The 21,940-nt window shown below is 42.4% G+C and overlaps 1 protein-coding gene across 1 annotated transcript in view; it reads left to right on the top strand.

Moving 5' to 3' along the window:
* Window positions 1-1,993: 1,993 nt before the first annotated feature.
* LOC129861363 (nociceptin receptor-like) overlaps window positions 1,994-21,940 on the top strand; it is a 66,680-nt gene continuing 46,733 nt past the window's right edge. Inside the window, exons 1-2 of the mRNA XM_055932743.1 lie at window positions 1,994-2,644; window positions 3,257-3,498. Of these exons, the coding sequence (XP_055788718.1) occupies window positions 2,639-2,644; window positions 3,257-3,498 (248 nt within the window). The 5' untranslated portion in view covers window positions 1,994-2,638. The remainder of the gene's footprint in view (window positions 2,645-3,256; window positions 3,499-21,940) is intronic.

Genomic DNA, 21,940 nt, shown 5'->3' with positions numbered 1-21,940 from the left:
CCCCTTAGTAGAACCCCCAAGTAGAACCCCTTAGTAGAACCCCTTAGTAGAACCCCTTAGTAGAACCCCTTAGTAGAACCCCATAGTACAACCCCTTAGTAGAACCCCTTAGTAGAACCCCTTAGTAGAACCCCATAGTACAACCCCTTAGTAGAACCCCTTAGTAGAACCCCTTAGTAGAACCCCTTAGTAGAACCCCTTAGTAGAACCCCTTAGTAGAACCCCCAAGCAGAACCCCTTAGTAGAACCCCTTAGTAGAACCCCCAAGTAGAACCCCTTAGTAGAACCCCTTAGTAGAACCCCTTAGTAGAACCCCCAAGCAGAACCCCTTAGTAGAACCCCCAAGTAGAACCCCTTAGTAGAACCCCTTAGTAGAACCCCTTAGTAGAACCCTGTACGTTAATAAAACATATGTTAATAAGAACAACAACAACAACACCTGTAAATATTATCAACATCAACACCTTCTAATGTCAAATAACAAGCAGCCCCTGTAGGGGAATTGGAGTGCTCATAACAAAGGGAGAGGACTGAGAAGGAAACATCATAGAATAAGATAGAATAGGATAGAATAGAATAGAATGGGATAGGACAGGATATGACAGAATTGGATAGGATAGAATAGGATAGGATAGGATAGGATACAATAAGATATAATAGGATATTATAGGATAGAATAGAATAGAATGGGATAGGACAGGATATGATAGGATAGGATAGGATAGGAAAGGAAAGAATAGGATAGGATAGAATTGGACAGGATACAATAAGATATAATAGGATATTATAGGATAGAATACAAAATGATATAATGGAATATGGATAGAATATGTCCGTACTGTAGCCTACATTGTCTCAGAGTGAGACACACAGGACAGATAGGACAGGCTGTCCAAACTGAAGCCTACAGCGTCTCAGAGTGAGACACACAGGACAGACAGACAGGCTGTCCGTACTGTAGCCTACAGCGTCTCAGAGTGAGACACACAGGACAGATAGGACAGGCTGTCCGTGCTGTAGCCTACAGCGTCTCAGAGTGAGACACACAGGACAAACAGACAGGCTGTCCGTACCGTAGCCTACAGCGTCTCAGAGTGAAACACACAGGACAGACAGGACAGGCTGTCCGTACTGTAGCCTACAGCGTCTCAGAGTGAGACACACAGGACAGATAGGACAGGCTGTCCGTGCTGTAGCCTACAGCGTCTCAGAGTGAGACACACAGGACAGATAGGACAGGCTGTCCGTACTGTAGCCTACAGCGTCTCAGAGTGAGACACACAGGACAGATAGGACAGGCTGTCCAAACTGAAGCCTACAGCGTCTCAGAGTGAGACACACAGGACAGATAGGACAGGCTGTCCGTGCTGTAGCCTACAGCGTCTCAGAGTGAGACACACAGGACAGATAGGACAGGCTGTCCGTACTGTAGCCTACAGCGTCTCAGAGTGAGACACACAGGACAGATAGGACAGGCTGTCCAAACTGAAGCCTACAGCGTCTCAGAGTGAGACACACAGGACAGATAGGACAGGCTGTCCGTGCTGTAGCCTACAGCGTCTCAGAGTGAAACACACAGGACAGATAGGACAGGCTGTCCGTGCTGTAGCCTACAGCGTCTCAGAGTGAGACACACAGGACAGATAGGACAGGCTGTCCGTGCTGTAGCCTACAGCGTCTCAGAGTGAGACACACAGGACAGATAGGACAGGCTGTCCGTGCTGTAGCCTACAGCGTCTCAGAGTGAGACACACAGGACAGATAGGACAGGCTGTCCGTGCTGTAGCCTACAGCGTCTCAGAGTGAGACACACAGGACAGACAGGACAGGCTGTCCGTGCTGTAGCCTACAGCGTCTCAGAGTGAGACACACAGGACAGATAGCCTGCCTATCTTCTGTATCTATCTAGTGGGAATGTCAGCGGAGGATTTTTGTGAACGTGCACGGCACTCACCTACGCACACTATCCTAGACTTTGAGATAAGAGTTCCTGACTTCATATACCTAGAATCAACTCCAAGCCTACCTCACACCTATTAGTAAGCGCAATGTACTTAGTGGAGACTACACGAGCTGTAGTAGTAGACTACGAATATATATATATCAATCACTTTTGTAGTTTTGCTAATGGAGACATTTAAAAGTGTCCCGTAAGATACATAGTAGACAAATCATTTCGCTACAGCAATACAAACAGCCGCATATCTCCAGACACGCTGGTCTCGCGTACCGTGCGTGATCTGATAGAGAGAGGACGCGCGTAGAGGGATCGAGGGGAAGAAGGAGAGAGGAGAGAGGGCGAGGACACCGAGATCTTGCTCCTTGTCTGATGAACGAACCTATTCGGAACTATGTAAAGAACCGGCTCGATTTAGACCACTCGTCACTCTACAGTTCGTATGTTGTTTTAAATGGGGTGGGAAAAATAATGATCCTATCCTAGACCTACACCAACGGATATCTGTATCGCTGCGCTGGCAACTGTGGAAAACAGGACAACGACCAAGACACTGAGATAAACAACACACAACATAGGAAAGCAGCCAACTACCTAAAAACCAAAATAAGCAACTTCAGGGAAGGAACGGGAGGCCAGCGCGGCAAGGACTCATAACAGATCGCTGGAATAGCATCGCGAATGACGGTATGGCGCTGCTGTTGTTGCTGTCTGATACTGTCGGTGTGTGAGAATGCTGATTTCTGCATAGAAATGTAGCCTATATTTGGACACCTTACATTCTCCAGTTCTGCCGGTGTGAACATGTGTGTTGATGTTGAAGTAGCTGTATGTATCTTCTCCTATGATCACACCTATACATACATTGAATATTGGAACTGTTGCGGGTAAACCTCATTGATTTATTATAGGAACTAGGCAGCCCACGTTTGCGCAGCGCCTCCATATGACGCCACAAATATTTAGTAGGAGTGTTGGCTTGCAAACCGCGGTCTGTGTCTCCTGGCCTGTCTGTGTGTTACAGACATACAGATCAGACCTGTCTGCACGCAATAAAATAAATACAACGCACACTTCTGTCTGTGATGTCTCCCTACCTGATGAAGACTTCGGTAAAAGTCGAAACGTTGTTGATTTGGGGTGCAGGGAAATAGCACTGAGAAGCAGCAATATTCAGGCCTCTCCATCGTTTGACACGTCACACACCAGTCTTTCCTCACCTCATGTCTTGTCTGTTATTATGCTCTCTCTCTTCATCATCATCATCATCATCATCATCATCATCATCATCATCATCAGACAGAAAGGAAATTGGTCATGGAGTTCCTTAACGACTCGTTGGTCGGCGGATCAGACCTGGACCTGAGAGCCTTCCACTTCTACAACGACTCTCTGCTCTTCCAGAACAACTTCAGTGTCGGCTACAACGAGACCTACGCGTTCCTCCCCGCCGGCATCAAGATCACCATCGTCGTGGTCTACATGATGGTCTGCGTGGTGGGGCTGGTGGGTAACTGTCTGGTCATGTACGTTATCATCAGGTAAGGGCTCGTGGCAACCTCCTCTCTCTCTACCTGGTCGGATTGAACAGACCTGCACCTTAGAGACTATTTCACCAGACTATATACGCACCTTAGAATTTATTTCCACTGACTACCCATTTTACACACCTGACTACCCATTTTACACACCTGACTACCCATTTTACACACCTGACTACCCATTTTACACACCTGACTACCCATCCACTGACTACCCATTTTACATTTAGTCATTATGCAGACACTCTTCTTGAGAGTGACTAAAGAATAGTTATATCAATTATAGTTAGCGCCTCAGCATTTCACTGCACCTTGTATACCTGCTGTAAACTGTACTGTAATGTTGAGGAAGCTAACACCTCAGCTTTTCACTGCACCTTGTATACCTGCTGTAAACTGTACTGTAATGTTGAGGAAGCTAACACCTCAGCTTTTCACTGCACCTTGTATACCTGCTGTAAACTGTACTGTAATGTTGAGGAAGCTAACACCTCAGCTTTTCACTGCACCTTGTATACCTACTGTAAACTGGTTATGTGACTACTACAATTGATTTTAATTTGATTGGAGACCTCACCTGTGTTGATTGGAGACCTCACCTGTGTTGATTGGAGACCTCACCTGTGTTGATTGGAGACCTCACCTGTGTTGATTGGAGACCTCACCTGTGTTGATTGGAGACCTCACCTGTGTTGATTGGAGACCTCACCTGTGTTGATTGGAGACCTCACCTGTGTTGATTGGTGACACCAATAATGCAACAGAATGTCCATATTGACGAAATGAGGGTGTGTGTGTGTGTGTGTGTGTGTGTGTGTGTGTGTGTGTGTGCGTGCGTGCGTGCGTGCGTGCGTGCGTGCGTGCGTGCGTGCGTGCGGCCAAGACAATACACTTTAGTTTAATCTTTTCTTACATGAAAAACAAAAATACATTCAGAACCTGTTGCTATAATTTAAAAGTTATTTGAATCATTTTGCAGCCGTGGTTACCTGTCGCTTCACCCTTACACGTTTTCAAAACCTTAGTTTCCACAAAAGTAAATTTTTATTAATATCTTCTGTAGGCTGGCTCCAATTTCAGACAGAGCAATATATTTTCCCGAACAACCAAACAACCAAGCCTTGTCATCCTCTCTTCACAATGGTTGATATTGCCAGTAGAAAATTGAACAACATAGATGAAAAGAGTCTAGAAGACAAGACCAAAAGATTGGCACACACTTCACTCAGCCACTTTAATATCCTGTATGTGCTGCAGATCTGCATATCCAATATCTACAGAAAGAACCAGCTGAATCTGAAACCTGGCCTTTAATATTGAATATGTGTTACAGATCTATACATCCAATATCTACAGAAAGAACCAACTGCATCTGGACCTGGTCTTTAATATTGAATATGTGTTGCAGATCTACACATCCAATATCTATAGAAAGAACCAGCTGAATCTGGACCTGGTCTTTAATATTGAATATGTGTTGCAGATCTACACATCCAATATCTACAGAAAGAACCAGCTGAATCTGGACCTGGTCTTTAATACTGAATATGTGTTGCAGATCTATACATCCAATATCTACAGAAAGAACCAGCTGAATCCAGAGGACCTGGTCTTTAATATTGAATATGTGTTACAGATCTACACATCCAATATCTACAGAAAGAACCAGCTGAATCCAGAGGACCTGGCCTTTAATATTGAATATGTGTTGCAGATCTATACATTCAATATCTACAGAAAGAACCAGCTGAATCCAGAGGACCTGGCCTTTAATATTGAATATGTGTTGCAGATCTATACATTCAATATCTACAGAAAGAACCAGCTGAATCCAGAGGACCTGGTCTTTAATATTGAATATGTGTTGCAGATCTATACATTCAATATCTACAGAAAGAACCAGCTGAATCCAGAGGACCTGGTCTTTAATATTGAATATGTGTTGCAGATCTATACATCCAATATCTACAGAAAGAACCAGCTGAATCTGGACCTGGCCTTTAATATTGAATATGTGTTGCAGATCTATACATCCAATATCTACAGAAAAAAACAGCTGAATCTGGACCTGGCCTTTAATATTGAATATGTGTTGCAGATCTATACATCCAATATCTACAGAAAGAACCAGCTGAATCCAGAGGACCTGGCCTTTAATATTGAATATGTGTTGCAGATCTATACATCCAATATCTACAGAAAGAACCAGCTGAATCTGGACCTGGCCTTTAATATTGAATATGTGTTGCAGATCTATACATCCAATATCTACAGAAAGAACCAGCTGCATCTGGACCTGGCCTTTAATATTGAATATGTGTTGCAGATCTATACATCCAATATCTACAGAAAGAACCAGCTGAATCCAGAGGACCTGGTCTTTAATATTGAATATGTGTTGCAGATCTATACAATCAATATCTACAGAAAGAACCAGCTAAATCCAGAGGACCTGGCCTTTAATACTGAATATGTGTTACAGATCTATACAATCAATATCTACAGAAAGAACCAGCTGAATCCAGAGGACCTGGCCTTTAATATTGAATATGTGTTGCAGATCTATACATCCAATATCTACAGAAAGAACCAACTGCATCTGGACCTGGCCTTTAATATTGAATATGTGTTGCAGATCTATACATCCAATATCTACAGAAAGAACCAGCTGAATCCAGAGGACCTGGCCTTTAATACTGAATATGTGTTGCAGATCTATACATCCAATATCTACAGAAAGAACCAGCTGAGCCCAGAGGACCTGGCCTTCTTTCTCCTCAGTATCACACAACTCAATCAGATTCATTGTGTGCCTCCTAAAAGTCACCCTATTCAATAGGGCTCGGTTCAAAGTAGTTTACTATTCAGGAAACAGATGTCTGTATGACACTTAACTTAGGTTTCTGTAGTTACATATGTAACACGGTGTCGTTTTAACCTCTTCATGTCATATGTTAAACATCATTTTACTTTCTGTCTATAATGTGTAATTGTTACAGACTACTGAGTTCCTCCAAGCTCTCATTTCAATTCAAGTCAATTCAATGGGCTTTATTGGCATGGGGAAAAAATATGTTTACATGCCCAAAGCAAGTGAAATAAATAATAAACAAAATTGAAATAAGCAATAAAAAATGAACAAGTAAACATTACACAAAGGAATAGAGACGTTTCAAATGTCATATTATGGCTGTGTACTGGGTCGTAACAAAATGGAAATAGTTGAGGTACAAAAGGGAAAATAAGCATAAATATGGGTTGTATTTACAATGGTGTTTGTTCTTCACTGGTTGCCCTTTTCTTGTGGCAACAGGTCATAAATCTTGCTGCTGTGATGGCACACTGTGGTATTTCACCCAATAGATATCGGAGTTTATAAAAATGTGATTTGTTTTAGAAGTCTTTGTGGGCCTCAGTAATCTGAGGTTAATATGTGTCTCTAATAAGGTCATACATTTGGCAGGAGGTTAGGAAGTGCCGTTCAGTTTCCACCTGGTTCGTGGGCAGTGTGCACATAGCGTGTCTTAAAACCTCTACAGGATCGGTGTCCCTTCCACGGGACGGTTGAGCTAACGTAGGCTAATGTGATTAGCATGAGGTTGTAAGTAACAAGAACATTTCCCTGGACATAGACATATCTGATATGGGCAGAAAGCTTAAATTCTTGTTAATCTAACTGCACTGTCCAATTTACAGTAGCTATTACAGTGAAAGAATAACATGCTATTGTTTGAGGAGAGTGCACAGTTATGAACTTGAAAAGTTATTAATAAACAAATGATGCACATTTGGGCAGTCTTGATACAACATTTTGAACAGAAATGCAATGGTTCATTGGATCAGTAAAGAAAATGCAAAAATTGTCTTAAGTTGGAGACTTATATCTCCCTCACTAACTTCAAGCATCGGCTGTCAGAGTAGCTTACCGATCGCTGCAGCTGTACACAGCCCATCTGTAAATAGCCCATCCAAAAAACTGCCGACCCCATATTTGTTTTTTGTTTTCTTCTGCTCTTTTGCTCACCAGTATTTCTACTTGCACATCCTCATCTGCACATCTATCACTCCAGTGTTAATTTGCTAAATTGTAATTACTTTGCCACTACAGCCTATTTATTGCCTGACCTCCTTACTTCATTTGCACACACAGCATACACATTTTCTATTGTGTTATTGACTGTACGTTTGTTTATTCCATGTGTAACTCTGTGTTGTTGTTTTTGTCTCACTGTTTTGGTTTATCTTGGCCAGGTCGCAGTTATAAATGAGAACTTGTTCTTAACCGGCCTACCTGGTTAAATAAAGGTGAAATATATATAAAAGTATAACACTTTACACATACACTACTGCCATCTAGTGGCCAAAATCTAAATTGTTTCTGGGCTGGAATAATACACTATGGCCTTTCTCTTGCATTTCAAAGATGATGGTACAAAAAAAAAAATACAAAAGAATGTTTGTTTTTTCTTTGTATAATCTTTTACCAGATCCAATGTGTTATATTCTCCTACATTCATTTCACATTTCCACACACTTCAAAGCTTTTCCTTTCAAATGGCATCAAGAATATGCAGATCCTTGCCTACGGCGGCCTTTCTCAATAGCAAGGCTATGCTCACTGAGTCTGTACATGGTTAAAGCTTTCCTTCATTTTGGGTCAGTCACAGTGGTCAGGTATTCTGACACTGTGTACTCTCTGTTTAGGGCCAAATAGTATTCTAGTTTGCTCACTTTTTGTGTTAAGTCTTTCCAATGTGTGAAGTAATTATCTTTTTGTTTTCTCATGATTTGGTTGGGTCTAATTGTGTTGCTGTCCTGGGGCTCTGTGGATTCTGTGGGAGAGGCCTGCATTTTATTATTTCGTTTCTGTAGGCTATTTAACAAACTAGGCTATACGAGAATTGTAATTGATGACGATGCAAAACATACATGACTTTAAATACACAACTTGAACGAACACATATTTAGCCGTGGAGCACGTGCTGATTGTTCAGTGAGGTGTCAAGCCTCGACACACCTTCAACCTGTTTATTCATCAAGTCCCAGCCCGTATGCGCCATCTATCCATAATTCCGGTTGTGAAAATAGCAAATATATTTCAGACGCATCCCCAAATCTACAGCCCTACCGCCAGTGCTTAGATTTAGCATTTCGTTAGCTTTGTTAAAACAGAGCCCTGTGTGTTCATTTAACTTCTTCGGGATCGCTTTCCATACTGTAAACCAGTCTTACAGCAGACTCAGAGTAAACTATTTTGCATACTGTAAACCTGTCTTACAGCAGACTCAGAGTAAACTATTTTCCATACTGTAAACTTGTCTTACTGCAGACTCAGAGTAAACTATTTTCCATACTGAGAACCTGTCTTACTGCAGACTCAGAGTAAACTATTTTCCGTACTGAGAACCTGTCTTACTGCCATAAGCTCTTATTTTATGTTTGTTAATTGTATACAGTGACTGTACCGTAGCTTTGGATAACAGAATCTGCATAATCGGCTGGTGTCACCAACTGGGAAATGTAGTGCCACCAGGGGAAGATGTTAGTCAGGAGACATGGTGTATTATGGTGTGTAGCTGTGTTTGTGTGTACTATGGTGTGTAGCTGTGTTTGTGTGTATTATGGTATAGAACTGTGTTTGTGTGTACTATGGTGTAGAACTGTGTTTGTGTGTACTATGGTGTGTAGCTGTATGTGTGTACTATGGTGTGTAGCTGTGTGTGTGTGTACTATGGTGTGTAGCTGTGTTTGTGTGTACTATGGTGTGTAGCTGTGTTTGTGTGTATTATGGTGTAGAACTGTGTTTGTGTGTACTATGGTGTGCAGCTGTGTTTGTGTGTACTATGGTGTGCAGCTGTGTTTGTGTGTATTATAGTATAGAACTGTGTTTGTGTGTACTATGGTGTAGAACTGTGTTTGTGTGTACTATGGAGTACAGCTGTGTTTGTGTGTATTATGGTATAGAACTGTGTTTGTGTGTACTATGGTGTGTAGCTGTGTTTGTGTGTACTATGGTGTAGAACTGTGTTTGTGTGTACTATGGAGTACAGCTGTGTTTGTGTGTACTATGGAGTACAGCTGTGTTTGTGTGTACTATGGAGTACAGCTGTGTTTGTGTGTACTATGGAGTACAGCTGTGTTTGTGTGTACTATGGAGTACAGCTGTGTTTGTGTGTACTATGGTGTGCAGCTGTGTTATATTTATATATTTATTTATATTTGAGTCATTTAGCAGACGCTCTTATCCAGAGCGACTTACAGTAGAGTGCATACTTTTTATTACATTTTTTATTTTTTTATTTTTTTTACATTTCATTACATTTTACATACTGAGACAAGGAAATCCCTACCGGCCAAACCCTCCCTAACACGGATGACGCTATGCCAATTGTGCGTCGCCCCACGGACCTCCCGGTTGCGGCCGGCTGCGACAGAGCCTGGGCGCGAACCCAGAGACTCTGGTGGCGCAGCTAGCACTGCAATGCAGTGCCCTAGACCACTGTGCCACCCGGGAGTTCCACAACTACATGTGTAGTTGTGTTTGTGTGTATTATGGTATAGAACTGTATTTGTGTGTACTATGGTGTGTAGTTGTGTTTGTGTGTATTATGGTGTGCAGCTGTGTTTGTGTGTACTATGGTGTGTAGTTGTGTTTGTGTGTATTATGGTGTGTAGTTGTGTTTGTGTGTACTATAGTGTAGAACTGTGTTTGTGTGTACTATGGTGTGTAGCTGTATTTGTTTGTACTATAGTGTGTAGTTGTGTTTGTGTGTACTATAGTGTAGAAGTGTGTTTGTGTGTACTATGGTGTGTAGCTGTATTTGTGTGTACTATGGTGTGTAGTTGTGTTTGTGTGTACTATGGTGTGTAGCTGTGTTTGTGTGTACTATGGTGTGTAGCTGTATTTGTGTGTACTATGGTGTGTAGCTGTGTTTGTGTGTACTATGGTGTGTAGTTGTGTTTGTGTGTACTATGGTGTACAGCTGTGTTTGTGTGTATTATGGTGTGCAGCTGTGTTTGTGTGTACTATGGTGTGTAGCTGTGTTTGTGTGTACTATGATGTGTAGTTATACTGTTTTTGTGTGTGCTTAGTGTGTAGTTATACTGTGTTTGTGTGCTCTGGTATCATAGTGTAGTAATGTTTGTATGGTGTGTATAGTGTAGTAGTGTTTGTATGGTGTGTATAGTGTAGTAGTGTTTGTGTGGTGTGTAGTAGTGTTTGTGTGGTGTGTATAGTGTAGTAGTGTTTGTGTGGTGTGTAGTAGTGTTTGTGTGGTGTGTATAGTGTAGTAGTGTTTGAGTGGTGTGTATAGTGTGGTAGTGTTTGTGTGATTTGTTGTAGTGTTTGTATGGTGTGTAGTAGTGTTTGTATAGTGTGTATAATGTGGTAGTGTTTATGTGATGAGTAGGGTTGCACATTTTGGGGAATATACAGAGGTGGAAACTGTGAATTCACGGGAATATATGGGAATTAACAGAAATATATGCAAATGAATATTAATACCATTTAAATGTAGATGTTTTTTGCATTGGATATATTTACCATATCATATGGAGACAGAAACATAAACCTTTTACCGTATCATAAGTAGACATAATTACAAATTATTAAATCCTTCCAATAGAAATAAAAAAAACTATTTAGTAAACGAATTGAACTTTCATTAAATCCCTTCACAAGGGATGATTTCACTGAACAACAAAAGAAAGGGAATATTGAATGATCCCCAATGATCAATCACATATCCCAAAACCGTTTTCAACATACATCTGTAAAATGATCAGTCTAGGAACTTAAGCTTTGGTTGTCTTCCTCTCAGGCTTCCATGTCTTCTCCCTGGACCTCCTCAATGTCCACCTCTTGAACATCAGACTCCGAGGCTTTATCTTCACTGTCACTTTCCAACCTTGTTGAGGATGGCTCAAAAATACAAAAATTTGCCCTGATGGCCACCAATTTTTCAACCCTTGTATTGGTCAGCCTGCTGCATGCTTTGGTGTGCGTGTTCCCAAACAAGGACCAGTTGCGCTCTGAGGAGGCTAATGTTGGTGGGATTTTGAGGATGATGGAGGCAACAGGGAAAAGAGCCTCAGATCCACAAAGTCCCTTCCACCAGGTGGCTGATGAGAGATGTTGGCACGACTGCCATATTGCATCTCCATCCCAAAGCCCTTGGTTGGAAGTGTACTTCGCCAGACTGCCAAGATCCTTGCCCTCATCCAGGCCAAGGTGGCGAGACACAGTAGTGATGACACCATAGGCCTTGTTGATCTCCGTACCAGACAGGCTGCTCTTGCCAGCATACTTCGTGTCCAACATGTACGCTGAGGCATGTATGATCTTCAGGCAGAAGTCTTCACACTTTTTGATGTATTTCAAAACTGCAGTTTCCTCTGCTTGGAGCAACAGTGAAGTGGGCAGGTCAGTACGGATTTCTTCTCTTACGTCTACAAACAGAGTCTGAACATCAGACAGGGTGGCATTGTCTCCCTCAATCCGTGCAATGGTTACTGCTATACGTTTCAGGAGTGTCAGGCTGCTTACCACTCTCTCCCAAAATACATCATCCAGGAGGATCCTCTTGATGGGACTGTCCATATCGGCAAACTGTGATATGGCCATTTCTTGGAGAGATTCCTTCCCCTCCAGGAGACTGTCAAACATGATGACAACACCACCCCAACGGGTGTTGCTGGGCAGCTTCAATGTGGATCTTATTCTTCTCACTTTGCTTGGTGAGGTAGATTGCTGCTATAACTTGATGACCCTTCACATACCTAACCATTTCCTTGGCTCTCTTGTAGAGTGTATCTTTTGTTTTCAGTGCCATGATGTCCTTGAGGAGCAAATTCAATGCATGAGCAGCATCGCCAATGGGTGTGATGTGAGGCTAGGACTCCTCCACTTTAGACCAAGCAGCCTTCATGTTCGCAGCATTGTCTGTCACCAGTACAAATACCTTCTGTGGTCCAAGGTCATTGATGACTGCCTTCAGCTCATCTGCAATGTAGAGACTGGTGTGTCTGTTGTCCCTTGTGTCTGTGCTCTTGTAGAATAGTGGTTGAGGGGTGGAGATGATGTAGTTAATTATTCCTTGCCCACAAACATTCGACCACCCATCAGACATGATTGCAATACAGTCTGCTTTCTCTATGATTGGCTTGATCTTCATTTGAACTCTGTTGAACTCTGCATCCAGCAAATGAGTAGATAAAGCATGGTGTGGTTGAAGGGGTGTATGCTGGGAAAAGAACATTAAAGAATCTCTTCCCATACACATTGCCTGTGAGCATCAGAGGTGAACCAGTTGCATACACAGCTCGAGCAAGACATTCATCAGCTTTTCTCTGACTACGTTCCTCCATTCAGTCAAAAAAACTTCTGATTCCAGAAGGAACATGAGCTGTTGCTATCGATAAGGTGTCTGATTCATCATTTTCCCCTCGAATGGAAGTAGAGGGTGTTTTGTCAGAGGTTGCTTGGTGTGAGTGCTGAGGGAACTTTATGCACTTGGTCAGATGATTCTGCATCTTTGTTGCATTCTTCACATATAATTTGGCACAGTATTTGCAAATGTACACAGCTTTTCCTTCTACATTAGCTGCAGTGAAATGCCTCCACACATCAGATAGTGCCTGTGACATTGTCCTGTAAAGATTAGAAGAAAAAAAGTTTTAAAAAAATAATACAATTCCACAATTCAAATTCCAGATAAATAGTTAAATTAAGCAGTAAGAATAAGCAACTCATTTGTGAGATAAATGTTTTTAAATGAAACATGTATGGAAGCAGGTGCAATAACACTCCTCAGTTAGCAGGCTCAAGCAAGCTAAAACCCACATGGTAGCAAAAACTAACTAGCAGAAATTGTTAACGAGTTAGAAATGATTTAAACACACGTTGTTGTAGGCTACTATTTACTAGTTGTCATATGAAATATATTCACCCCACCCAGTATTGTAATCAAAACTTACCAGAAAGCATGTAGTCCTTGGCTCAGACAGTGTAATAGTGTGGACTCAATAGCATCTCATTAGTGTGCAAGATCTTGAGATTCAGCTGTACATGTGATGGAAGAATGCACTGTGCATGCAGAGGTTTGCAATTCCATTGAATTGGGGATAGATTAACCAAAATATGCCACAAGACATAGAATTGCCTGATGTGTATCCCACAAAAAAAGGTTCACTGTTATAAGCTAATTGTTTTTGATTAATTTAAAATCCCCCAAATTCGCGGGCTTATCCTTCCGCCCCTTTGCAGCCCTGGTGGTGTGTATAGTGTAGTTGTAATGCCCGGGGTGTAGTGGAGGAAAGAGTCAGACGCAGGAGACAGAGAGTTCAGAGTAGCGTAACTTTTAATCACCGCAAAGGTTGAAACACGACGCCACTCCAACCAAATGCCCCAACATACAAGGGGAACAAAATAGTTAAGAAAATACAACTGCCACGAACCGTGACATACACGCATGTACAAACAGTACACAAAACAATCCCGCACACCCAACAGGCGGGCCTGCTGGGTAATAAAGCCCTACTAATCACCCTAACTAAAAACAGGTGTAACCAATAACCAAATAAGGAGGGGGAGGAAAAAGTCAGTGGCAGCTAGTAGGCCGGTGACGACGACCGCCGAGCGCCACCCGAACGGGAAGGGGAGCCACCTTCGGTAGGAGTCGTGACAGTAGTAGTGTTTGTGTGGTGTGTAGTAGTGTGTGTGGTGTGTATAGTGTAGTAGTGTTTGTGTGGTGTGTAGTAGTGTGTGTGGTGTGTATAGTGTAGTAGTGTTTGTATTACATTACATTTAAGTCATTTAGCAGACGCTCTTATCCAGAGCGACTTACAAATTGGTGCATTCACCTTATGGTGTGTATAGTGTAGTAGTGTTTGTGTGGTGTGTAGTAGTGTTTGTGTGGTGTGTGGTAGTGTTTGTATGGTGTGTAGTAGTGTTTGTGTGGTGTGTGGTGGTGTTTGTGTGGTGTGTGGTAGTGTTTGTATGGTGTGTATAGTGTAGTAGTGTTTGTGTGGTGTGTAGTAGTGTTTGTGTGGTGTGTAGTAGTGTTTGTGTGGTGTGTGGTAGTGTTTGTATGGTGTGTGGTAGTGTTTGTATGGTGTGTATAGTGTAGTAGTGTTTGTGTGGTGTGTTGTAGTGTTTGTATGGTGTGTGGTAGTGTTTGTGTGGTGTGTAGTAGTATTTGTATGGTGTGTGGTAGTGTTTGTGTGGTGTGTAGTAGTGTTTGTCTGGTGTGTAGTAGTGTTTGTGTGGTGTTTAGTAGTGTGTGTATGGTGTGTGGTAGTGTGTGTATGGTGTGTAGTAGTGTTTGTGTGGTGTGTATAGTGTAGTAGTGTTTGGAGGGAGGGAGGGAGGGAGGGAGGAGTGGGGGGAGGGAGGGAAGGAGGGAGAGGGGAGGAAGGGAGGGAGGAGTGGGGAAGGAGGGTGCGGGGGGGAGGGGGGAGGGGGGAGGGAGGGAGAGGGGAGGGAGGGAGAGGGGAGGGAGGGAGGGAGGAGGGGGGAAGGAGCGAGCGGGGGGAGGGAGGGAGGGGGGATGGAGCCAATTAACCAAGATTCTGAGAGCTCTGCTGTCAAATAATCATTCAGAAAGGGGCGAGGTGTGGGTAGGGAGGTCAGGGCGGCGAGTAGGGGGGGAGGGGGAAGGGGGAGGTGTGGGTAGGGAGGTCAGGGCGGCAGGGAGGGGGGGAGGGGGAAGGGGCGCGGTGTGGGTAGGGAGGTCAGGGCGGCGAGGAGGGGGGGAGGGGGAAGGGGGAGGTGTGGGTAGGGAGGTCAGGGCGGCGAGGAGGGAGGGGGGGGGAAGGGGGGAGGTCAGGGCGGTGAGGAGGGGGAAGGGGGGAGGTGTGGGTAGGGAGGTCAGGATGGCGAGTAGGGAGGGAGGGGGAAGGGGGGAGGTGTGGGTAGGGAGGTCAGGGCGGCGAGTAGGGAGGGAGGGGGAAGGGGGGAGGTGTGGGTAGGGAGGTCAGGGCGGCGGGGAGGGGGAAGGGGGGAGGTGTGGGTAGGGAGGTCAGGGCGGCGAGGAGGGGGGGAGGGGGAAGGGGGAGGTGTGGGTAGGGAGGTCAGGGCGGCGAGGAGGGGGGGAGGGGGAAGGGGGGAGGTGTGGGTAGGGAGGTCAGGGCGGCGAGTAGGGAGGGAGGGGGAAGGGGGAGGTGTGGGTAGGGAGGTCAGGAAGGCGAGTAGGGAGGGAGGGGGAAGGGGGGAGGTGTGGGTAGGGAGGTCAGGGCGGCGAGGAGGGGGGGAGAGGGAAGGGGGGAGGGGTGGGTAGGGAGGTCAGGGCGGCGAGGAGGGGGGGAGAGGGAAGGGGGGAGGGGTCACTATTTATGGTAATCTTGTAATTTTTGAAACGGCTTCCTTCAAAACTCTTGATCGTACAATATGCATATTATTATTGTTATTGGATAGAAAACAGTCTATAGTTTCTATAGGAGTTGAAATTTTGTCTCTGAGTGGAACAGAACTCATTCTACAGCAATTTCCCTGACATGGAGTCAGATTTCAGAAATTTTGGCCCCTGATCTGGAGTCAGTTAAAAGGCCACTGTTATTGCTATGAGTATACGGACACTGCTTACGTCTTCCCCTGGATGCCTTTACGTGATGACGATTTGAATGGGGTCGATTGCGCGTTCACAGGCACTATAAATTAAAAAACCCTGTAGCTAGTAAGTCTTTTGGAGCTGCGTTATGCGCGTGGAGGACACCGATCCGCACCTGTTCCAAGCATTAGTGTTGGGAGTAATCTTTCTCCGGTCATGTTAAGACTCGTTATAGGAGTTAAAAACATCATAAGGTAGTTAATTTAAAGCGTTTTATAGCAATATATATCCGTTTAGTGCGATTTTGGGACATTTATTTCTGAAACGCTGTGAATCGCCGGGCACGCTTCCAGTTCATGCTGAACGCAGTTGGCATTTCCACATGGCAAGAGGACAGCTTTCCACCAAAAGACGATTAGACCCAAGAAAGGATCCTTTGCCCAAGATACTGATGGAAGAACAGCTCAAAGTAGGACATTTTTATTATGATAAATCGTGTTTCTGTCGAAAAATGTTAGTGGCTTAGGACGCCATGTTTTTTGACGTAGCTTCGCTTGGCGCAAACTGTATTGAAAAGTAAGGATAATTTAAAAAATGTAATTCCGCGATTGTATTAAGAATTAAATTGTCTATCAATCGATGTCCACCCTATATTTTTTAGTCACGTTTATGAGTATTTATGTATAAGAGTAGATCACTGCCTAATATGGCGCACGGACATTTTCTCACCAGCTGGGCTACTTTCCCCATTGTCTAACCATGATTTTGGTGGCTAAATATGCACATTTTCGAAAAAAAACTGTATATGCATGTTGTAATGTGATGTTACAGGGGTGTCATCTGAAGAATTCTGAGAAGGTTAGTGAAAAAAATAATATATTTTGGCGATGTTGACGTTATCGCTCACTTTGGCTAGAATTAATGCTGGGGTAATGTTTGCACCTGTGCTATGCTAATATAACAATTTATTGTGTTTTCGCTGTAAGACACTTAGAAAATCTGAAATATTGTCTGTATTCACAGGATCTGTGTCTTTCGATTAGTGTATGCTGTGTATTTTTACGAAATGTTTGATGATTAGTAAGTAGGTAAACACGTTGCTCTATGTAGTTATTCTAGTCCATTTGTGACGGTGGGTGCAATTGTAACCTATGCCATCTACCTGAAATATGCACATTTTTCTAACAAAACCTATCCCATACCATAAATATGTTATCAGACTGTCATCTGATGAGTTTTTTTCTTGGTTAGGGGCTATAAATATCTTAGTTTAGCCGAATTGGTGATAGCTACTGGTGTTGGTGGACAAATAAAAGATGGTGGATTATGCTAATGTGTTTTTAGGTAATAGATGTACATCTTTACATATTGTGTCTTCCCTGTAAAACATTTTAAAAATCGGACATGTTGGCTGGATTCACAAGATCTGTGTCTTTCATTAGCTGTATTGGACTTTAATGTGTGAAAGTTAAATATTTTAAAAAAATATTTTTTTTTAATTTTGCGGCTCTGCCTTTTCAGTGGGGGGGGGGAGTGCCGCTAGCGGCACCCTCAGCCTAGACAGGTTAACACAGTGTCCAAAGAAGGGCCAGATGTATACAGAATGGTGTCGTCTGCGTAGAGGTGGATCAGAGAATCACCAGCAGCAAGAGCGACATCATTGATATATACAGAGAAAAGAGTCGGCCCGTGAATTGAACCATGTGGCACCCCCATAGAGACTGCCAGAGGTCCGGACAACAGGCCCTCCAATTTGACACACTGAACTCTGTCTGAGAAGTAGTTGGTGAACTAGGCGAGGCAGTCATTTGAGAAGCCAAGGCTTTTGAGTCTGCCGATAAGAATGTGGTGATTGACAGTTAATTACCCATTCTGCCACTCGCTGTAACTCCTTGCTCTGAGACTCAGTGAGCTCACTGGCTATAGGTGCTGATGTGTACAGTGTGCAATCATTAGCATACATAACTGTATTTGATTTTTGTAAATCAAGTTGAAAATAATTTGTAAAAATAGAGAAGACTAACGGCCCAAGGCAACTGCCCTGAGGGACACCGCACTGTACATATCTGATGTTAGAGAAGCTTCCATTTAAGAACACTCTCTGGGTTCTATTGGATAAGTAACTCTCCAACTATGGCAGTTGATATAAAGCCATAACAAGTGAGTTTTTTCAATAGCAATTTATGATCAGTAACGTCAAAGGCTGCATTGAAATCTAACAAAACAGCTCCAACTATCATCTTATTATCCATTATTTAGCCAATAATCAGTCATCTAAGTCAGTGCAGTACAAGTTGAGTGCCCTTTAAACAATGACACACAATGATACAGTGCATTCGGAAAGTATTCAGACCCCTTCACTTTTTCCACATTTTGTTACGTTACAGCCTTATTCTAAAATCGATTAAATTGTTTTTTCCCCTCATTAATCTACACACAATACCCCCATAATGATGAAGCAAAAACAGTTTTTTTAGAAATGTTTGCAGATTTATTACAAATAAAATAAATATATCACATTTATGAAAAGCCAACTGACATTTACTCCTGAGGTTCTGACTTGTTGCACCCTCGACAACTACTGTGATTATTATTATTTGAGCATGCTGGTCATTTATGAACATTTGAACTTCTTAGCCATGTTCTGTTATAATCTCCACTCGGCACAGCCGGAAGAGGACTGGCCACCCCTCATAAGCCTGGTTCCTCTCTAGGTTTCTTCCTAGGTTTTGGCCTTTCTAGGGAGTTTTTCCTAGCCACCGTGCTTCTACACCTGCATTGCTTGCTGTTTGGGGTTTTAGGCTGGGTTTCTGTACAGCACTTTGAGATATCAGCTGATATAAGAAGGGCTATATAAATACATTTGATTTGATTTACATAAGTATCTATATAAGTATTAAAATGGCCGCCATGACAACTTATATTTACACCCCCCTTTGTTTTTACATTGCTGCTACTCGCTGTTTATCCTGTTGGGGATGGGGGCGCTGTTTAGACTATTTATGCTAATTTGGATAATTTTTGAAACGGCTTCCCACAAAATCCTTGATCGTACAATATGCATATTATTATTATTATTGGATAGAAAACAGTCTATAGTTTCTATAGGAGTTGAAATTTTGTCTCTAAGTGGAACAGAGCCCATTCTACAGCAATTTCCCTGACATGGAGTCAGATTTGAGAAATGTTGGCCACTCTTCTGAAGTCAGTTAAAAGGGCACTGTCATTGCTATGACTACACGGACACTTCTTACGTCTTCCCCTGGATGCCTTTACGTGATGACGATTCCAATGGGGTCGATTGCGCGTTCACAGGCACTACAAATGAAAAAAACCTTTAGCTAGCAAGTCTTTTCTTGCTGCGTAACGCGCGTGGAAGACACCGACCCTCTCCTGTTCCAAGCGTTAGTTTAGCCTGTTATATTTCTCCGGTCATCTTTTCACTCGTTATAGGAGTTAAAAACATCATAAGGTAGTTAATTTAAAGCGTTTTATAGCAATTTATAGCCGTTTAGTGCGATTTTGGGACATTTATTTCTTTAACGCTGTGAATAGGTGGACACGCTTTCAGTTCATCCCGAACGCAGTTGGCATTTTCACATGGCAAGAGGACAGCTTTCCACCAAAAGACGATTCCTCCCAAGAAAGGATCCTTTGCCCAAGATACTGATGGAAGAACAGCTCAAGGTAGGACATTTTTATTATGATAAATCGTGTTTCTGTCGAAACATTTTAGTGGCTTAGGACGCCATGTTTTTTGACGTAGCTTCGCTTGGCGCAAATTGTATTGAAAAGTAAGGATAAATTAAAAAATGTAATAACGCAATTGTATTAAGAATTAAATTGTCTATCAATCCCTGTCCACCCTATATTTTTTAGTCACGTTTATGAGTATTTATGTATAAGAGTAGATCACTGTCTAAGTGGCGCAAGGACTTTTTCTTTACCAGCTTGTCTACATTTCACATTGTCTAACCATGATTTTGGTGGCTAAATATAAACATTTTCGATCAAACTGTATATGCATGTTGTAATGTGATGTTACAGGAGTGTCATCGGAAGAATTCTGAGAAGGTTAGTGAAAAAATTAATATCTTTTGGAGATGTTGACTTTTATCGCTCACTTTGGCTAGAATCAATGCTGGGCTGCTAATTGCTATGTGCTAAGCTAATATAACGATTTATTGTGTTTTCGCTGTAAGACACTTAGAAAATCTGAAATATTGTCTGTATTCACAGGATCTGTGTCTTTCGATTCGTGTATGCTGTGTATTTTTACGAAATGTTTGATGATTAGTAAGTAGGTAAACACGTTGCTCTAAGTAGTTTTTCTATTCCATTTGTGACGGTGGGTGCAATTGTAACTTATGCCATCTACCTGAAATATGCACTTTTTTCTAACAAAACCTATCCCATACCATAAATATGTTATCAGACTGTCATCTAATGAGTTTTTTTGTTGGTTAGGGGCTATAAATATCTTAGTTTAGCCGAATTGGTGATGGCTACTGGTGTTGGTGGACAAATAAAAGATGGTGGATTATGCTAATGTGTTTTTAGGTAATAGATGTACATCTTTACATATTGTGTCTTCCCTATAAAACATTTAAAAAATCGGACATGTTGACTGGATTCACAAGATCTGTGTCTTTCATTAGCTGTATTGGACTTTAATTTGTGAAAGTTAAATATTTAAAAAAAAATATTTTTTTTGAATTTCGCGGCACTGGTTTTTCAGTGGGGGGGGGGGGGGTGTGCCGCTAGCGCCACGCTGATCCTAGACAGGTTAATATCTATCCATAGTCACTTTACGCATATGTCACAATCGTCGTCCTCCTCATCTGAGGAGGAGTAGTAAGAAGGATCGGAGGACCAAAATGCAGCGTGATGATTATCCATTTTAATTAGAAAACTTGAAAACAAACAACAAAACAATAAACGGACAAACGAACAAAAACACAACAGTCCCGTATGGTGACATACAAAAAGACACAGAAACAGGAACAATCACCCACAACCCACAATACAATTCAGGCTACCTAAATATGGCTCCCAATCAGAGACAACGACAAACACCTGCCTCTGATTGAGAACCATATCAGGCCAAACACATAGAAATAGACAAACTAGACATACAACATAGAATGCCCACTCATATCACACCCTGACCAAAAACAAAACATAGAAACATACAAAGCAAACTATTGTCAGGGCGTGACAGCATACCTACATGTACAACTGACCAAGACTAACCTATACCCCTGCACATTGACTCTGTACCGGTACCCCCTGTATATAGCCTCGTTATTTTTATTTTATTGTGTTACTTTTTATTTTGCTTTAGTTATTTAGTAAATATTTTCTTTAGGATGTTTTTAACATAAATCTTCAATAATGTTCCAACCGGAGAATTCCTTTGTCTTCAGAATTGCAATGGAACTCAAGCTAACTCTCACATGAACGTGAATGGTCAGAGCATGGTCAGCGAATGGCCAGCGCATGGTCAGCGAATGGCAGACCTATCTCAATCCCCTCTCATTCGCCTTCACAGTAGAAGCATCAAACAAGGTTCTAAAAGACTGTTGACATCTGGTGGAAGCCTTAGGAAGTGCAACATGACCCCATTTCCACTGTATCTTGTTTTTAGTTCTATATTTTTTGAATGGGGCATGCTTATTTAAGATGGAGAGTAAAGCACTTTTGAAGAGCAACCAGGCATCCTCTACTGTCGGGAAAGAGTTGAAAAACGAAAAACCTCAGATTTCCCACTTCCTGGTTGGATTTCTTCTCTGGTTTTTGCCATATGCCATACGAGTTCTGTTATACTCACAGACATCATTCAAACAGTTTTAGAAACTTCATAGTGTTTTCTATCCTAATAATATGCATATCCTATC

The sequence above is a fragment of the Salvelinus fontinalis genome, chromosome 8 (genome assembly GCF_029448725.1).
Source record: "Salvelinus fontinalis isolate EN_2023a chromosome 8, ASM2944872v1, whole genome shotgun sequence".
Classification (NCBI taxonomy): Eukaryota; Metazoa; Chordata; class Actinopteri; order Salmoniformes; family Salmonidae; genus Salvelinus; species Salvelinus fontinalis.
The sequence above is the reverse complement of the archived record's forward strand: the minus strand, read 5'-3'. Positions and strand labels throughout refer to the sequence as shown.